Genomic DNA, 19,753 nt, shown 5'->3' with positions numbered 1-19,753 from the left:
GACGGTGTTTAGTGTCCCGCCAGCAGCAGCGTGCCTTCAGCGCAGCTGGAAGAGATCACGCAGTAGGCTAAAGCTTGCTGCAAAGCCCCAGCAAAAGTAACTACCATGAATGTGTCGGGGGGAAATAGTAAGGAGTGTTTTCTGAGTCAGTGTAGTGGGTAACGTTTTTTTAAGTTGACTCAACAGATTTTTTTGTTTTTTACAGTGTACAGCTCAAATAGAAATAAAATACTAATGATTCAGTTATTAATGGTTTTTACATGCTTGTCATGGGCATTTAAACATTACTGTAGTGGTTATGTTGAGTTATTAAGGTTTAGGATTATTGAAATTTTATAGTCTGGTGAACACTACTAAGAACACAAAACAGTGTTACTGTCGGTTCAACAATGGATAATTATATCCATTAACAATGGATAAACCTGAAATGATAGAAGAACGATTGGAGATGAATTTCATTTACAGATAAGGTAGGAAATGTGCATACTTTTAAATCGACACCTGCCACGGTGTTTCTTATTTGTAATCTATGTTCCCCTTCGAGGGTGTCCTAAAAGCCGATGGGGAGGGGGGGTTCTTAATCCTATCACTCAGCATAACCCGTTAAAAAAGTCACTGCTCGCCACTGAAAAAATGTGCATACTTTTAAATCGACACCTGCCACGGTGTTTCTTATTTGTAATCTATGTTCCCCTTCGAGGGTGTCCTAAAAGCCGATGGGGAGGGGGGGTTCTTAATCCTATCACTCAGCATAACCCGTTAAAAAAGTCCCTGCTCGCCACTGAAAGAGTCTCGCCGTCAAGTCATAGCCATTATGCTACAATCATCTTTTATAACAAGATTTTGTCCAAATGCTGGCCTTATGAAACGAAAGGGAACAAAACTCGGTTTAAATAATTTAAATATTTTAATTAAATATTTTTAAATGTTTTGTGCATGGTTAAAAATATGTAATAATATAGGCTGTAGCCTAATAATAACAGCACAGTGAGGCAGTGGTCATGCAATGAATGGCACAGATTATATTACAGACTATTCAAATTGAACAGTGTAGTGTTTTATATGTTTGGTTTATTGTATTTTATTTTAATAATGAACAGGCTGCGATATCAAATGAGCAATTCAAGAATATTTTGTGTGTGCGGGTGTGAGGCGGCGATGCTACTCCGTAATTTATGGTCATACAGATAAAAGCAAGACATAATTCATAAGTTTACAAAAGATATTCAGAATTTGTCAAATAACGAAAACCATCTCAGTGTCTCCGTTTCCTTTCTTAGATCTTTGGAGCGTGCCACAATGAACTGAACCTAGCATGTTTTCTTTGTTTGTTTTTGTTGTTGTTGTTTGTTTTTTGCCTAATATTTAGGCTAAGTAAAATATATTTTGTTTATAGGCCTAAATATTCCTTTTTATTTATGGATATTTGTATTATGTTTTCTCTTTGCCTTCTGAAGTTCTGTTCAGAACAATTACATTTGATTTCGTTTCCATTTCTGGTTATGTTCCTGTAAAAATATCATTCGTTTCCAGTTTTCGTTCCTTGAACCAGTTCAACGACCTGATTTTTACACATTAATTGTATGTTTAAATATACTGTATTCTACAGTATGTTTGTATATTGGATTAAAAGGGGCAGTTTCAGGATGTGTTTGAGTCGATCTCTTCTCACCTTTCATTCACGACTAGGTGTGAAGTGTAATTTAACAAATCGTTGGCAGCAAATTGGGGGTTTTAAAGGGGTCATCGGATGCCCATTTTCCATCACGACTAGGTGTGAAGTGTAATTTAACAAATCGTTGGCAGCAAATTGGGGAGTTTAAAGGGGTCATCGGATGCCCATTTTCCACAAGTTGATATGATTCTTTAGGGTCTTAATGAAAAGTCTATAAAAATGCTTTGGTTCAAATTTACCAATGGTAGTGTAAAAAACATCCTTTTTACCTTAAAATCAGCTCTTTTCAGAGCAACCTGTTTTGTTGCATGTTCCTTTAAATGCTAATGAGCTCTGCTGACCCCGCCCCTCTCTTCTGTGGGTGAGAAACTTTACTGTTTACTTTAGCCGCATTTAGCTGCAAAACTTGCTAACTAGCATATTATTAGGAAAGTCAATTAGCAAAGATTCATAACAAACGCTTATACTCACTTATTCTGTAGGTGAGGCTGGATCACGAATGATTCGCGCGAACATAGACACATTTAGGCAGATCGGGAGGCGCATGTGTACAGATCGGGGGGTGGATGTGTACACACACTGCCAACACACATTTATGTTCAAACAACATGTAAAAGTGAATTTTGCATTCGATGACCCTTTTAAGACCCACCATTACAACACACACATCTCTTAAAGTTGCATTTTACTCTAATTAAACATTACCAGCGTGTTATGTGATGGTTACAAAGTATAATATGTTAATTAAAAACGGTTAAAAAATAGGTTTGTGGTTTCTACTGTAGATTTGGTGGCCTGGATGAGTATGCATTAAATGCCCACGACCATTATAGGTAGTTATACATATTGAAATTTTTTACAAATGGTATTTAAAGACTGATCAATAAAAAAATGTTCTGGTCACCCCTTATGAAAAGTAACCAATAAAAGAGTAATAAACATCTCATTATTATGAACATAATTTTAAAGTGCATTTACCCAAATTCATCATGAAATATCTATTGTAAAATACATGATTGATGTTTGCTTCAGCATTGGATACTGGCATATTTTTAGGCTAACTTATTATACACTTAATTCTCTGTTGCACTTTATCTTTTTGCATGCACACACAGGCATCTTTAAATTTGAACAACAATAAAACTGGTTACCAGTGTGTTATAAAATTGATTTTAAGATATTGGTATTTGTTTTTAAATCCTTAAATGATCTGGCGCCCTCCTATTTGTCTGACTTAAAAAATATATATTTCTATGAGTTTAAAACTAAATTCAAATCTCATTTTCTCACCTTGGCTTTTTAAACTTTGTATGTTAAATTATCTTTTGATTTTACTTATGTTATTCTTTTTTCAAATTTTTATTTTATTTGTGCAGCACTATGGTCAACTGCTGTTGATCGGTGCTTAATAAATACATGAATGAATGAACAACAAAAACAAATAATAAATAATGACATTAATTTTTCAAATAACTTTAACAACTGAATAAAGTCAATAAATTAATAGTTGTGTTGCCTAATGTAAACATGATCTCAGAAATGCAGCTCAAGTGCAATAAATTGTTTACAAAGCACATCAAATTAATGATCCGCTTTAAACTCATGCATTCATGTGTAAATATATTTTTAAATGTCCATATTACCATATCAAATATTTATGTCTAATAGCTACTATTTATTTATATGTTTATTGTGGATGTTTTCTCACAATCACAATATTACATGCAGTTAATAATTTATCAGACACTCATAATTATGTTAATTCTATTTTTAAGATGTAATGTACTGTAATACTATATAAGCATATTTAACAATAGGTCGAAGACGAATAATTGCAAAGTGTTTATAAACAATATGGTCTGGTCTATAGATAAAGTATGGTGTTCCATGCGCCATTTGGTGGATATTCTGTGAAGCACAACACATTTATTTAAAATCTAAAAACATGCTGACGGGATTCAGCGGCATTTCGTGGTACGAATTGTGTCATGCCGTGGGGAAAAAAAGTGCATTCTTAATGGCCACATCTGTACAGCACAAGCCAACCACTAATACTCCTGGACTCTGCGAAAATATAATTCCCTGTTTTGACAAGGCATGTGTGCCAAAACACCCCAAATTATGACTGTAAGCATTATTCCCTGAGAGCAAAGGAGATGATGCATCAGCACAATGCTATAGGAACACTTGCTATAGGTGACTGCATCTTGAAGCATGTGTGAAATAAGTCCAGTGGCATGGCAGGATGTCATTGCGTAGCATGTGACATTGTGACCAGAAAGCTATATAGCATAACCAGACTGAACAATGTCAGCTTCTGATTAGCCGAAGCAAGGCGATCACAGGCATGAAGGAAGTATGGCAGGGCAACACAGAATTATGGTTACAATTCTGACACATTTCCTATCAATGGATCTTGTGCATTGTCAGAAATTACAACACTATGAGAATATAAATATCCATTCCACCATACCAGGGGTATAAAAATACTCAATAAATTATACTTAGGAAAAGGGGGAAAATGCAATGCAATGGCACATACACCAGAAGGCACTCCTTCCGACCCATTATGAACTAAAGTACATTCCCCACAATCCTTTTCCTGGACTTATTAAAGGGGCCATGAACTGAGAAATCAGAATCCCAATGATCTTTTGACGTGAATTTTAAACATTCCAACATTTTGTACACAGTTGTACATCTGTGAATTGTATTTTGCACTTGTTTGATTGTGAATTTGAATGTTCTTTGAATGTCTTTAATGACACGATAGGTCTGTAAGTTGTTTATCTCAGAGGAAGGCTTGTCATAGGTTAATTTATGGAAGCATTGAATGCCACGTAGGTAGCCTTTTATGGACCCGGCTTGGAGGCCTTTACACTGTTGAGGTAAGAGATAAATGACATGCTAGATAATAGAGAAAAATCAGGAAATGGCAGGTTGTAAGAGAAATGAAATGCTTTGAAAGATTTCCATGCTGTATAATACATTTGGAAATGTATCCGTGAAACTGCTTGAAAGATAGAGTTAATAAAGGTGTTGAGAAGGGGTTTTAATGGGTGATTTATAGGAAAATCAGTTGTGAATAATGAGGGACTGAGTTCGGAGTTGAATCTGCTTCTGGCACGAGCTCAGCAATCTGATTTTTGGATCCTGGAACGTGTTTAGCAGTTATAATAAATTGATCACAGGGTGAAATCCAAGTGAGGCATCGTAAGGATGCCATTAACGTGAGGAAATGAGAGTGGCCTTTGTTAATGCAGTGCATGCTTGCTTCATAGTTGCAATAAACTAGAATGCTTTTGGCTAACCATTCTTTTGTCTACAGGAAGGCTGCAAAGATGATATGATAGAGCTCGAACAGGGCAGAAGACGACTGAGGCATGTCTAGGGGGAGGCCACGGAAGATGTGAATGCTTTGGTTAAGGGTCATTCCACAAAATCGATGCCTTTTGCATCCCTAAGAAATAAGCAAACATAGATTAATATAAGTAGAAATAAATTTGCATCTGATCATCTTCCTTGCCTAATAATTGAACTATTTATAACCGCTGCGTACACACAAAAACTGCCCCGAAATAGGAGTACGCCACTTCCTATGCAAAAGGTGGGATTTATAAAAACAAACTTAACAGGAATATTTGCGCACTTGCACACAATCTCTGACCCATGCGTAAAGACTTTTTGGAAACAGAGCAGTTTGGCGACACCCAATGGTGAGTCGAGGGACTGACGCCAGATGATGGAAATGAAACGTATTGAACTTGAAAAGTTGTTTATAGATCCCTATTACCATAAACAGACAAATCAATTTTAATCCTCCTTATGCGTCCTAATCATAAATACATGCATGTACACAATACAAATTTAAATAAATTAAAGACAATAAATAATAAAATAAAAGTACATCAATTGAATTTCCTTAACTTTCATATTCTAATGATCTCAAGGTGTATGGGTTTACCACTCATTGTCTGATTTGTATGACAAGGTGTAAAAGATTGAATCTGATCGCTGTAAACATATAAATTCTGCTGTGACACTTCTGCATATAGCATTGCATGATGGATGCACTGGCATTGCTGGAGGACTATATCAATGGCAGACTTAGGAGGGAAAGAGTGTTTAGAGACCATAAAGATTTCCTGGCCCACGATGATGACTGGCTAATAAGCCGTTTTAGGCTCCCTAGAGCCATGCTCTTGGATCTGTGTTCTGAATTGGGCCCAACATTACAAAGGCCAACTAGGAGAAACCGCGCCATCCTTTCACCCACCCAAGTCCTTTCAGTTTTAGGATTTTTAGCAACTGGGAGTTACCAGAGGGAGTTAGCCGATAGGTAAGTATACAACTATCATGATGCGATTTGTTTCTGCACAAAGCTTCTTTTGAAAATGTATTCTGTTCAATTGTCATAGGTCTGGGATTTCCCAGCCATCCCTGAGCTCCTTAATGCCTGCTGTTTTAAAAGGGATTATTGAAATGACAAGTCGATACATAAGGTTTTCTTACACTGTTGGAGAACAGGCCAATATCAAAAGGCAATTTGCAGCAATGTCTCGGATTCCCAAATGTAATCGGCGCAATTGACTGCATTCATATTGCTATAAGGGCTCCACATGAGAATGAGTTTATTTATGTGAATCGAAAACATGTGCATTCCATAAATGTGCAAGTTATTTGTGAGCCCAACATGATTCTGACAAATGTCGTGGCAAGATGGCCTGGTTCAACCATAGACTGTATAAAAACATTTTAACATGGGGAGTCTATGGGACTGACTTCCTTTTGCAGCCAGCCTCTAGCAGCCAGTCGATGAATTGCAGTTTTAGTCACTTCCGTGTTGGCTTCACGAGAGAGAGCGGGAGGTTGCAGCTTGGGTTCAACACATGACTGGTTTATTCTAGCGCACAGCAGTGTAGGGCAGAGGTCCCCAACCACCGGGTCGCGACCCACTACCGGGCTTCTCATCTAAATTCTGTACCCGCTCGAAGTCACCTGCTATCAAATGGTCCTGCTTGTTTTTTTTGTATGCGTGTGTGTGTGTGTGTGTGTGTGTGTGTGCTCTATGGCTTCTCAAGTTTAGGTAGTTCTACACATTCGCAGATCTTCCCACACTGCTGTGTGTGTGCACTTTGGATGGGTAAATGCAGAGCACTAATTCCAAGTATGGGTCACCATACTTGGCCACATGTCATGTCACTCACATGTCATGTCACTCACTCATTATAACAAAATGAAAAGAAAGCATACACACGATGTATTGTGTCGCAATATTGGAAATATTTCTGTTTTAAACCATGAAGGCAAGCCAATGGATATCACACAAGCAACGTGCAAACTTTGCGCAAGAGTTACACCGGTGAACAGAAAAATCCATGTGACATAAGTGGTTCAACCGCAATTATACGAATCTACGAGAATGCTTTTTGTGTGCAAAATAAAAAAAAAATAAAGATTTTATTCAACAATTCGTCTCCTCTGCATCACCCTGGTACCATTTTGGAGAGTATCAGCTGGACGTAAACAGCGTATGCTGTTCTGTGTCAGCTGCGTCACACGGATACGCTTTTTCCATTCAGATCAAATCACAACAACGTAGGAAAGCTTATCCGTGTGACGCAGCTGACACAGAACAGCATACGCTGTTTACGTCCAGCTGATATTCTCCAAAATGGCAAAAAAATGTCCACCGTAAATGTCTAAATATTTAAATATTTAATGCATTATTTAATTATAATACCATTAAATTAACTTAATTTAAGTATTTAAATAGTTAAGTATTTAAATAATTAACCCTTCTAGGCTGTTGGTGTCTGGGCTTATTTGTTTACTTATTTTTTAAATGACATGACTTCCTGCTCTGGCTATACTTCATAGTCATTTTGTAATAAATCCAAAAGCAAGTCATGCAAAAAAAAAACAAACAAAAAAAAAATAGGGAGTGGAAATGGCAAAGGAGCTAATGAGTGATCCTCTGCTGCCATCTACTGGGTATTAAAGGTAATTTCATGTCATTTTCTTCAGTCATTGTTTTCCACCAGGAGACAATTTATTTCATGTCATTTTCATGAATGAAATGTGAATCTTTAAAGTTAATTTTACTGCACAACTATAGAGTAAAAATATTATGTTTAAAAAATGTGTTTAAAAAAATGTGTTACTGACATTAATTTAATAAACATTGTAACAAATTATATTTGATGCAGCCTTCCAGGTTTTCCATTGTAACTTTAACTATATTTTATTTTGGACATAGCCCTTTTTTAATATCTCTCTTGTAAAAATATGTATTTTTCTTAATTGACGTGGTCACCCTCCAAAAAAAAGGATGTTCTTGGTCATCTGAATGACAAATACAAAAATATTTTAAAAAATCCAAAATTTGAAACAATCCCAGTGAAAAGAGGGACTAAAATGCTGCTCATATAGGTGAAAACTATCACATAGTTCTAATTAAACTATAGTATCTAGTAACACTTTACCTAGCCTGAGATGGCACAATACAATTTCTTGTAATTTTAAGGTGTCTTCATTTCATGGATATTTAATCAATATTGATTAAACTTATTTTATTTAAGTGGAAAAGGCAGCGATTTCGTGGAATGTCCCTTAAATCTCCTGAAGCTGACTGAAGGGGCTGCATTACTGAATAGATGGATATGCAGAAGGGGGGTTTTGTTGTCGTTGTAGGATAAAGACCATTCCACTGTTTTAGCAAGGTTATCCATAATATTAACTTGTTTTTGCACCCAAAGGATAAAATCATTTGGTAAGTGTGGAAGCTGAATAGTAGCACGCTTACTGCATGACAGTTAACTTGGAGGTGCCGGTGTGATCATTTGCATTTAACTTAAAATACTCTGTCATTTTTGGTCATACAGATAAGAGTAATACATCTTTCGAATCTGTAAAAGGTCTACTTTCAGTTTTGTGCACTCACAATAACAACAAAAAGTTGTGCTTTTCTAAATGAATGAAAGCAAAGAGGGTGCTCTTTCTTCCGTCTAAGTCTCTGTGAACTTGAGTGTCAAAAAAATAAAATAAAATAACTGAAACTCTGCACTTCACAGACATGAAAAATGTATCTACAAAAAGTTAAATGTCTACTTTTAAATGAACCAATTCAAATGGATTTTAAGAAATTTCAGATTATGTAATCCGTATCCGGAACGACACGAGGGTGAGTAATTAATGCCAGAATTTTCATTTTTGGGTTAAATTACTCAGTTATTTTACACTCCTGTTACATACTGATAAGTACCTGCCTAGTGTGAATTTTGTGAGCATAGAGCACCTGGAACCCTGCCGCATCACCTTCCTGCAGGGATACTCCTGACAACAAGGCTTTGAAAGCTACCATATTTCTTGTGCAATGGGCTCTGACAGCCATAGGTAAAGGCTTCATATGCAAGAGAAATAGCCTTGATTATCCACTTGTTCATTCTCTACTTAGTTGCTGGGAACCATCGTCTAGGTGCTCCGAAGCACACAAACAACTGATCATATTTTAACCACAGGGCAGCTCTGTGGGTGTAATCATCCAAACATAGCAAGTTTATCTTCTCCTGGTCCAATGTCCAAAAGGGAGGGGGGCAAAGGCCTGCAGCACTACAGATCACGCCACATTAGTGGGAAACTTAGGAACATACCCTGGTCTAGGGTGTAGAGATGGTTTCACCATGCCCAGTGCAAACTCGAAGGGGCAACTGACAGGGCCTGAAGATATCCTACTTTTGTAATGATCAGGGTTACAAGGTTTAAAATGGGGTCAGATCTTACTGTGTGTGTTTTTAGGTGTTTCACAAGCTCACACTTACATATAATGAATGGAGTAAAGGTTATGCGTATTTCTCCCCCAGGCTGAGATGTGAGGAGATGGGGTGGTGGAGGGATGCTGGAAAACTGTCAAGGAACAGAGGTAAGTCTGCTGTGTATATATACCTCATATCTTGTTATTTACTAAATATGCTCCTCTCGTGTTAATTAGGTTAATTATCTGAATATGCTCATCCCAAAATTTGTTAATGAAACATCATTACACAAGTTCACATTTACTTATATTAAATGGAGTAAAGGTTATGTGTATTTGCCGTGCTGACCGAGGGGAGGGCTCCAAGCTCGAAATTTGGCCCGAACCCCGAGTACCCCCAAAAAGCAACTGAGCAAAGGACAGCCGCCCGACGAATTGACTAAACCCCCCAAATTGAGCGCCAAAATTTGGCAGGCTGACGTTTCGGGAAAAGCCTAGTCTTTTGACCAGGAGGGCCCACGCAACCTTCGACAGGAGCAGCTCACAGCACCAGGAGGACGATCACTACCAGCTGATGGATTAGGAACAGAATCATTTGGGAAGCCTGATCAGGAGGGATCATGTAACTTCTTTATGGGAGCAGCTCACCGCATCAGACGGGTAACCCCTACCAAGCAAAAAAATGAGGAGCAGTGTGTTTTGGGCCATCCGACCAGGGGCCAGTACTGCCTCCAACAGGAGCAGCACGCAGCGCTGGGCAGACACTCCCAATATAGTATATTTGAACAGAAACACTGCCAAAGCCACAGACCTTTGAGATGTTATGCAGCATTGAGCAGATTGGGCCCTACTAGCCGATGGACGAGGAACAGTTTGATTTGGGAAGCCAAATCAGGAGGACTCACACCGCTTCTTGACGGTAGGAATTTACATTTACATTTAGTCATTTAGCAGACGCTTTTATCCAAAGCGACTTACAAAGTAGAAGCAATCAGACCAACGAGAGAGCAACAATATACAAGTGATGTGACAAGTCTCAGTTAGTCTAGCACAGTGCACATAGCAAGGGTCTAATCTTCCTAATGTTGTATTAGGCAAACCTGCAAGACCGGGCCGTTGTAGCAATATGGTCTGTGAAGCTTAACTGATCATCCATCACAACTCCAAGGTTCCTGGCTGACCTGGAAGGAGTTATGGTTAACAAACCTAGCTGTATAGAGAGGTTGTGATGAAGTGCTGGGTTGGCTGAGATCACGAGCAGTTCTGTCTTAGCAAGGTTGAGTTGAAGGTGATGATCCTTCATCCAGCCAGAAATGTCTGTCAGACAGGCTGCAATGCGAACAGCTACTGTCGGATCATCTGGTTGGAATGAGAAGTACAGTTGAATGTCATCAGCATAGCAATGATAGGAAAATCCAAGCCTCTGAATGACATATCCTAATGATGACATGTAGACGGAGAACATAAGAGGTCCAAGCACTGAGCCTTGAGGAACCCCATTAGCAAGAAGTTGTGACTTAGAAACCTCCCCCCTCCAAGACACCCTGAAGGACCTGCCAGAGAGGTAAGACTTGAACCACTGGAGTGCGGTTCCTGAGATGCCCATCGACATGAGGGTGGACAGGAGGATCTGGTGGTTAACTGTGTCAAAAGCAGCAGACAGATCCAGCAAGATGAGTACTGAGGATTTGGAAGCTGCTCTTGCCAGTCTCAGGGCTTCAGTAACCGAGAGCAGTGCAGTCTCAGTTGAGTGGCCACTTTTGAAGCCAGACTGGTTGCCGTCCATGAGGTTGTTCTGTGCAAGAAACATAGAGTTGGTTGAACACAACTCGCTCAAGTGTCTTTGCAATGAACGGAAGAAGGGTTACCAGTCTGTAGTTTTCTAAAAGTGCTGGATTTAGAGAGGGTTTCTTAAGCAGTGGGGTTACCCAAGCCTGCTTGAATGCTGTGGGAAATGTACCAGAGTCAAGAGAGGTGTTGATAATGTGAGTGAGCGTGGGTATAACTGAAGAAGAAATGGCCTGAAGGAGGTGAGTGGGGATAGGATCAAGTGGACAGGTAGTAGGATGATTGGAAAGGATACGTTTAGAAACGTCTGCCTCTGAGAGTGGATAGAAAGAGGAGAGAGAATGAGTATTTATGGTTATGAAGGTTTTTTGAATTGGTCGCTGATGGTTCTTGTTTTATTTATGAAGAATATTGCAAAGTCATCAGCAGTATGAGTTGATGGAGGAGGGTGTGGAGGAGGACAAAGAAGAGAAGAAAAGGTTTTGAAAAGCATGCGAGAGTCAGAAGAGTTGTTAATTTTGTTGTGGTAGTATGTTGTTTTAGCAGTGGAGACACTTGCAGAGAAGGAGGAGTGACTGATATACACTAAGGTCAGTAGATTTTTTTTATTTGCGCCACTTCCTCTCTGCAGCCCTGAGTCTAGAGCGATGTTCCTGGAGAACATCAGACAGCCAGGGGGCAGAGGAGGTGGTGCGTACTGGTCTGGATGAAAGGGAGCAAACGTTGTCTAAGCAAGATGTTAGAGTGGAGCAAAGAATGTCCGTAGCAGTGTTTGTGTCCAGTGCTGAAAACTGAAAGGGTGGAGGAAGTGAGGATGAAACCATAGAGGATAGGCGAGTGGGAGAGAGCGAGCATAGTTTATGCCGAAAGGTGACCTGTGGAGGAGTGTGTGTTGTGTCCAGAGTCAGTGTGAGGTTAGAAGTGATGAGGAAGTGGTCTGAGGTGTACAATGGCGTAACTAAAGTGTTGTCAGTTGAGCAGTAGCGTGTGTAGATAAGGGCCAAATGGTTACCTGATATTTAACCTGTTAACCTGGACGCCAGCGCACTGAACGCTCTTTGTTTGCACGTGTCAATGTTTACGAATAGATTAAATGAAAAGGGACAAAATTAATCTTGGCAAACTATATATCATTCTAAAGGTCTAAGACTGAAGCATCGATGATTGATCGCTGTTTTTCAATGGAAAGCTTATAAGGAATGTGTTTGCTAAATTTGTGTAAGCAGTACACATCAAAACATGCTTAATAAAAACCCAGTACGTACCAGATTCATCGTAATAACGAGTCACAAACGCATCCACTGCTGTAAACCCTAATTTAGTTACAAAGGCAAGGGTCCACTGAACGACATCCCAAAGAGCACTTTTAGTCCAACAAAACAATAACGTTGTAATATGAATGGTTATTCCTTTGTTTACGTCTCATTTCTTCGGGGACATTTATTGTTTGTATCCGTTATGGAATGACTTACACTCAAAAAAACTACGTCTTGGTAGTAAAAAGCAACATGGTTTTGTAGCATACAGTGTCACAAACAGAATGAGACCATCCACTAAAAAAAAGTCAAAGATACGCGGAATCTTGTTTATTTGAATTCTGGCGCTCTCTTGTGACGGCTCATGACGCACACTGTGACGCACCTGTCATCTGATGGGGGCGTAGCGATCAGCTTTTTGCACAAATAATTCTTTTTTTTTGCCTATTCAACATTTTTCATATATGTGTGTGTGTTTTTGTGGGGAATGTGGCTGTATCTGTATGATTACCATCTGTATGACTGCACATCAGCATGTGATTACTGACTGTATGACCAGCAATCAGTGTGAATGCTGCATGTCTGGCAATCAAAATATGTACTTGACATACAAAGTTAATTCTTTTTTAAAATTTTTTATTTATATTACTCAAAAATTATTCTTATTGTATTTTTCTAGTGCTCAAATAAATCACTTATACAATGTCTTGTGCAGTGGTATGTATAATGACTAAAATAGTTTGTAGAACCCTTCAATACATTTGGTGGCTATTTTTCCATAATATATTTAATATATATAATATAATATCCATTTGGGGGGGAGGGACTAGACATAGTCTCAGAAAAATGGTTGCAGGAATCTCATTTTTCATAGTATCTTCTTAAAATTTTAAATATAAACTCATGAGACGTGTGACTTTCAACTCATTACTTTTCTGGATTGCTCCAGGACTGATTTCAGGTTAACAGGTTAAAGCATCGGACAGGTGAGCCCAACTGGCTGATGGACAGGCTAAACTAAATTTGAAGTGCAGCGTCTGATGGGAGTTCAATACTCACAGCATCCGACAGGTAAGCCTCTCTGACAGTCGGACGGAAAAAAAATCAAGGTTGCTCAAGTTTGATACTCACGGCATTGGACGGGTAAGGCGCGCCGGAGTTACTCAGAGGTTGAACAGAAAGAAAATGTTTTAAAGTTTTATATTTTTCTAATAGAAAAATTCTTGTCACAGCAACTGAAACAATAATTACTGTTGTTAAGATTTTTTTTTTTCCTGTTTCCTGGACGAAAAAAAAAGAATGTGAAAAAAGTCACCACATTATAATTTTTTATGACAAACATGGACTAATTTCTTTATCAGTTTACCTCAGTAAAGTTATAATGATGGTATCAAGAACAAAGTAAAATGTTATAAAAACCATAATGGATAACTTAGTCTAATATGTCTTTGTTTGTAAAGCATCCTACAAGACTAAAATATCCTCGATATAGATTTAAGTAGGTGAACATACTCTAGGCCTCAATATTTGGCACACAAACCTCAAGAATGGTGGTAATCAACAAATGTAAAAAAGATGAGCTCTTTACATCACATCACAGCACAACACTAACAATAATGACAAAGCAACAGCAAAAAAAAGTTTTAAATGAAGCCAACAAACAACAAAACAATAACCCTATAACAGTAACTGCATTATTTATTCATGCTGCAATGCATGCTGGGAACTCACAAAGCCTTAACATTTCAGCAATATGAAATTCTTTTTTCAGAAGAACGTTTGACTAGTTGGGACAACATTTGGGGTAATTCTGTTGGTCTGACAAGGGTTTTTATGTAGTTTCAAGAAAAGTGCATTTCTTAGTATTTGAGACTCAAAAGGATTCGTAAACTGGAAAATATGCATTTGCATTTTTATAGTGTATAGAGGCAGCTACATGTCTGTATCTTCTCTCTTTCTTTATTAGAGTTTGCACCAGAGGTGTTCAATTCTACTCCTGGAGGACCAATGTCCTGCAACAGTTCCAACACACTTGCCTGGAAGTTTCTAGTGAGTCTGAGGCCCTGTCCACACGAATGCGGGTATTTTCAAATCCGCAGCTTTTTCTATGCGGTTTGCCCGTTCGTCCACACGCAAACGCAGCAACAGGTCACTGAAACCAAACATTTTTGAAAACTCCTGCCAGGGTGAAAATTTTCAAAAACTCCGGTTTCAGTGTTATCATGTAGACAGCGAAACCGGAGTTTTTGACTTGTGACATCAGAGCATGCACTGTTATCTCCGCCTACCGGAAACGTTTTCAGGCTTCTGATTGGCCAATATGGCTTTACGGTTGAGATTATATCGCTACCTGTTGGTTTGGCATGCTCTTGACAGTGCTTCATAGCATGCTTTTACGGTTTTATGAGGACAGAGATTTTTTTAGAAAAGGAAGAAAGAAAAACTGTTTATAAAAATACCTGTGTACATGTGGACATGGTCAGAAGACTTTGATTAACTGGTTAAGGTGTGTTTAATTAGGGTTGGAGTTAAACTCTGCAAGACAGTGGCCCTCCAGAAACAGGTTTGGTTTGCACATTCCCAGACCTGTATTCTGCCTTCATCTTTTTTTTTTTTATGCATATCCTTACCGTGAATGCAGGTTTTTCCCTTCAAACCTTGGCTGATAGGGGCGGGTATACCGTAAGGGACTCCTTATTCTCTGGATATGTCTTTTCTTGTTCTGAAAAATATATGAATACTGTTTTAAATGACATTCAGAAATGCAACTGATGGTCAAGAACTTAAGTATGCTAGTAAAAATGTGGCCTTAGTTCATAATAACTTGATAATTCAGTATTCTAAACAAGAATTTCAATATAATCATATTTTTGTAATAGTTGTTTGATAAATAAGTTAGCACAATTAAACCACACTAGGGTACATGGATACATTAAAACATTAAGATTAACCTCAACTACTTATTTAGTGATTGTCATGTATTTTAAAGTGGACCTATTATGCAAAAATCACTTTTATAATGTGTTTGAAAACAGTTGTGTGAAAACAACCAGCCTATAATGGTAAAAATCCACCCACTCATTTTTTATACAATCCCAATAAATCATAAACAGTCTCTCAGAACAAGAGATTCCAGATTCTCCCCAGTCAACACGTGAGATCATGCGATGATCACAGTGACATCACACCATTCTCATACTGTGATACTCACAGTTTGAGTAATATGTGAGCTCATTGTGAATTCAAAATGTTGAGCAGGTTGAGAGGAGGCAGTTCAAATATCGGTCACCGAGGAGGCTTTCTATATCCTGTTTCTCAACACTATCACAGTGATATCACAGTGCTCTCACAGTATAAGTGCACACTCAGCTAACAGTTTTTGTTATAAGAACCTTCTCCAAACATACAACTGACTTCCAGACACAGCCTTCGATGAAATCAACTGAAATACAAAAGACATTAAATCTTTCGTGATCTCAGCAGAGAATGATTAACCTGTTAACCTGCACCCCCCATTTTGGGACTCACAGCTGAAAATGACCTACCTAACTTAAAATGGTAGGTCAATGCTACACACACAATTTTCATTCTCATGAGTTTCTATTTCAAATCTGAAGAAGATACTATGAAAAATGAGATCCCTGCAACCATTTTTCTGAGACTGTCTAGTCCCCTCCTCCCCCACACCCCCCGTTTGAGTAAAAATATTTACCAAATGTATTGAAGGGTTCTACAAACTATTTACCATTCTCATCCGGCCATACTCACAGTGTGAGTAATATGTGAGCTCATTGTGAATTCAAAATGTTGAGCAGGTTGAGAGGAGGCAGTTCAAATATCGGTCACCGAGGAGGCTTTCTATATCCTGTTTCTCAACACTATCACAGTGATATCACAGTGCTCTCACAGTATAAGTGCACACTCAGCTAACAGTTTTTGTTATAAGAACCTTCTCCAAACATACAACTGACTTCCAGGCAAAAACAGAGAAACCAATAGAGACATAATTATAGCTGCTGTTCCAACCAAGCAAAATTTATTAGTTTAACCTGTTAACCTGCACCCCCCATTTTGGGACTCACAGCTGAAAATGACCTACCTAACTTAAAATGGTAGGTCAATGCTACACACACAATTTTCATTCTCATGAGTTTCTATTTCAAATCTGAAGAAGATACTATGAAAAATGAGATCCCTGCAACCATTTTTCTGAGACTGTCTAGTCCCCTCCTCCCCCACACCCCCCGTTTGAGTAAAAATATTTACCAAATGTATTGAAGGGTTCTGCTAGACATACAGCATTCACACTGATAGCTGCTCATACAGTCAGTAATCACATGCTGATGGCCGCTCATACAGATGACCGGTCATATAGTCAATAATCACACTCTATTCATATAGACCGCATTCACACTGATTACTGGTCATACAGACAGTAATCACACGCTGATGTGCGCTCATACAGATGGTAATCGTGCATATACAGCCACATTCCCCACAAAACACACACACATACAGTATATGAAAAATGTTGAAAAAAAAAAATTATTTGTGCAAAAACCAGATCGCTAAGTTACACCCCCATCAGATGACAGGTGCGTCACAGTGTGCGTCATGAGCCATCACAAGAGAGCGCCAGAATTAAAATAAACAATATTCCGCGTATCTTTGACTTTTTTTTAGTGGATGGTCTCATTCTGTTTGTGACACTGTATGCTACAAAACCATGTTGCTTTTTACTACCAAGACGTAGTTTTTTTGAGTGTAAGTCATTCCATAACGGATACAAACAATAACTGTCCCCGAAGAGGGACATTCTAAAATGCATAACATGAAAAACGCTTAACGTGGCTTAACGTACCTAAACACCGACCAGGGAAACCCAAATTTCTTTCAAACCTTACTTGTAATAAACACTAACTACTGTCAAAAGAACGAGCCCTTATTCCACACATAAAGTGAATAATATCACGTTAAGCGTTTTCTCCCCCCTAGAAGTCCATTATAAAGAAACAGCTTAAAATGGTTTAACGTACCCTAACAACGACCGGGGAAAACCAAATTTCTGTCAAATCAACCAACAGCTTTTCTAGTATTAACAGACCGAAATGTCTTCCTAACTTCCGCAACATCGATCACTATCTTTTGGGAGGAAGACGATACGATGTTAACTGGTTCATTGTTGATTGTGGGTTCAAATCTTGTAAAAAATGTATTTAGTTCATTAGCAAAGCTGACTTCATTGTCTGTTACAATACATTGTTTGGAGAGGATAAACCTGTCATCTTGTTCATGGTATCCCAGACTTTCTTATTGTTTTTGGTTTTGAAGGCTTATTCTAAGCACTGTCTGTGAGCTTCTTTAGCTTCCTCATTTTACTTTTTAATTCTTTTTCAGTCTCTTTCAGTTCTTTAGGATCTTTATTTCTAACTGCTACATTCCATCTATTTATAATTTCCTTAATATCCTTGGTGACATAAGATTTATTGTTTGGATATACTTTAATATTCTTTGTGGGTATTACCAGTTGCACCCAAAAGTTAATATAGTCATTGATTACTTCAGTTCTTTCATCCAATGTTCCATCATGGAAAATGTCCCAGTTTGTACAATCAAAACAACCTCTTAAGTTCTCTCTACTTTCATCTGACCATACTCTTATTACTTTCTTTTCCAATTTTCCCTGTTTTAACTTTGTTTTGTATACTGGAATCATGTACACCACATTGTGATCAGAATTCAGTACTGGTGGTCTATATTTAGATACATAGGCATTCTTGACATTCACAAAGCACTTGTCCAAAATATTATCTTTTCTTGTTCCTAGCTTAACATATTGTTCAAATCCTGGCAGCGCTTGTTCCAAATTGTGCCGATTAAAATCTCCAAGCACTATAACGGGGGCTTCAGGGTTGCAGAGTTGCAGTTCATGTACCTTGTCAGCTATCAGACTGGCCGCTTGTGATGGTTTGCCGCTGGGCGGGACATAGACGACAAATAGTAGGACACATCCGAATTCTCTTGGCAAGTAAAAGGGTCTTAGAATCATGCCAAGGATTTCTACATTGTGGTCACAGATCTTACATTTGACTTAGTGCGCACGGAACCACATGTCATTTATGTACACACATGTCCCCCCTCCTCTACTTTTTCCCGAGTCTTTATCCCTGTCTGCCCGTACCAAGGTGAAGCCAGGAAGTTCAAAAAGAGTGTCAGGCATTGTAGGGTGTAGCCAGCTTTCCGTAAAACATAATAAAGAAGCTTTGCGGTATTCATTACAGTACCTTACGTACGATTTTAAGGTGTCCACTTTGTTGTTCAAAGAACGCAAATTGCAGAAGATGATGGAGGGTAGCGGCGGCCGGCTGAATCTCCGACGAAGACGAGTCTTTATGCCACCCCTTATCCCACGTTTCTTCCTTTTTGGTCTAACCACCTCCTGTGGTATATTTACTTCCACCTCTAGGTTTTTTAGGTAACTCGTAACCATCCTAGGAGGCATCCTTGTATTTATCTCCAATCGAGCCTTTCGGCTGTACCGATGAACGGGTAATGATGGTGATGAATTCAGACCGCTGAACTCCATTCTCTCGGTTCTCTCGGTTCCATGCGCAGGCTCCAACCATGTTTCACATGCACCAATAATCCTCAAAGTCAGAGCCAAAAATACAACTTTTCGGACGATCATTCTTCCGCTTTTACCGAAGTCAAAAATATACTCATTACTTTACAACACAGAAAAACATACTACAAAAGAAAACAGACATAGCAAACAAATGCTGAAACGCAGTGCGCAGCCGAGCAGCGCACTTCCTGATCCTACTCTACCAGGATCAGGAAACAGTCCTCCATAAAATGTGCTGCACACATCTGAATATTTGGGTTGAACTGTTCTGGAACAGTGTTGTAAATACAACTTAATAGTCTTTGCAACTTTACAGATCTTCTTTATGCACCAAGAGCTTGTAACACTCCAAAGAGAAAGGAAAAATTGTAATCATATCATATGACCCCTTTAACATATAAATAGTATAAAAAATTAAAAAAAAAGCTATTTTGGTTGTATTCAGGACAGCTCATGATGACTATCTCATCATATAAAACAGCTAAATAGCTGCTCACTGTAACATGAAGCGTTAGAGAGAAATCTAACACAAGAAGTCAGGGGTCAAGAGCTCAACTAAAGCAAACACTGATCTCCATGATGGTGGCATCATTTTAACCAATCAAACATCAACATCTGATCCTCTGTAATTCTCAATAACAGCAGGTGTTCATCAT

General features: G+C 38.5%; 1 protein-coding gene across 2 annotated transcripts in view; it reads right to left on the bottom strand.

The window, feature by feature from the left end:
- Positions 1-19,753, bottom strand: part of LOC107704214 (uncharacterized) — an 84,194-nt gene that overhangs the window by 58,933 nt on the left and 5,508 nt on the right. For both annotated transcript variants that reach the window (XM_016507099.1, XM_016507100.1), the window contains exon 2: positions 15,103-15,194. In XM_016507099.1, the coding sequence (XP_016362585.1) occupies positions 15,103-15,194 (92 nt within the window). The remainder of the gene's footprint in view (positions 1-15,102; positions 15,195-19,753) is intronic.

Source organism: Sinocyclocheilus anshuiensis, unplaced genomic scaffold, assembly GCF_001515605.1.
Source record: "Sinocyclocheilus anshuiensis isolate Anshui unplaced genomic scaffold, SAMN03320099.WGS_v1.1 scaffold1686, whole genome shotgun sequence".
Taxonomy (NCBI): Eukaryota; Metazoa; Chordata; class Actinopteri; order Cypriniformes; family Cyprinidae; genus Sinocyclocheilus; species Sinocyclocheilus anshuiensis.
This window is presented reverse-complemented; position numbering and strand designations above follow the sequence as displayed.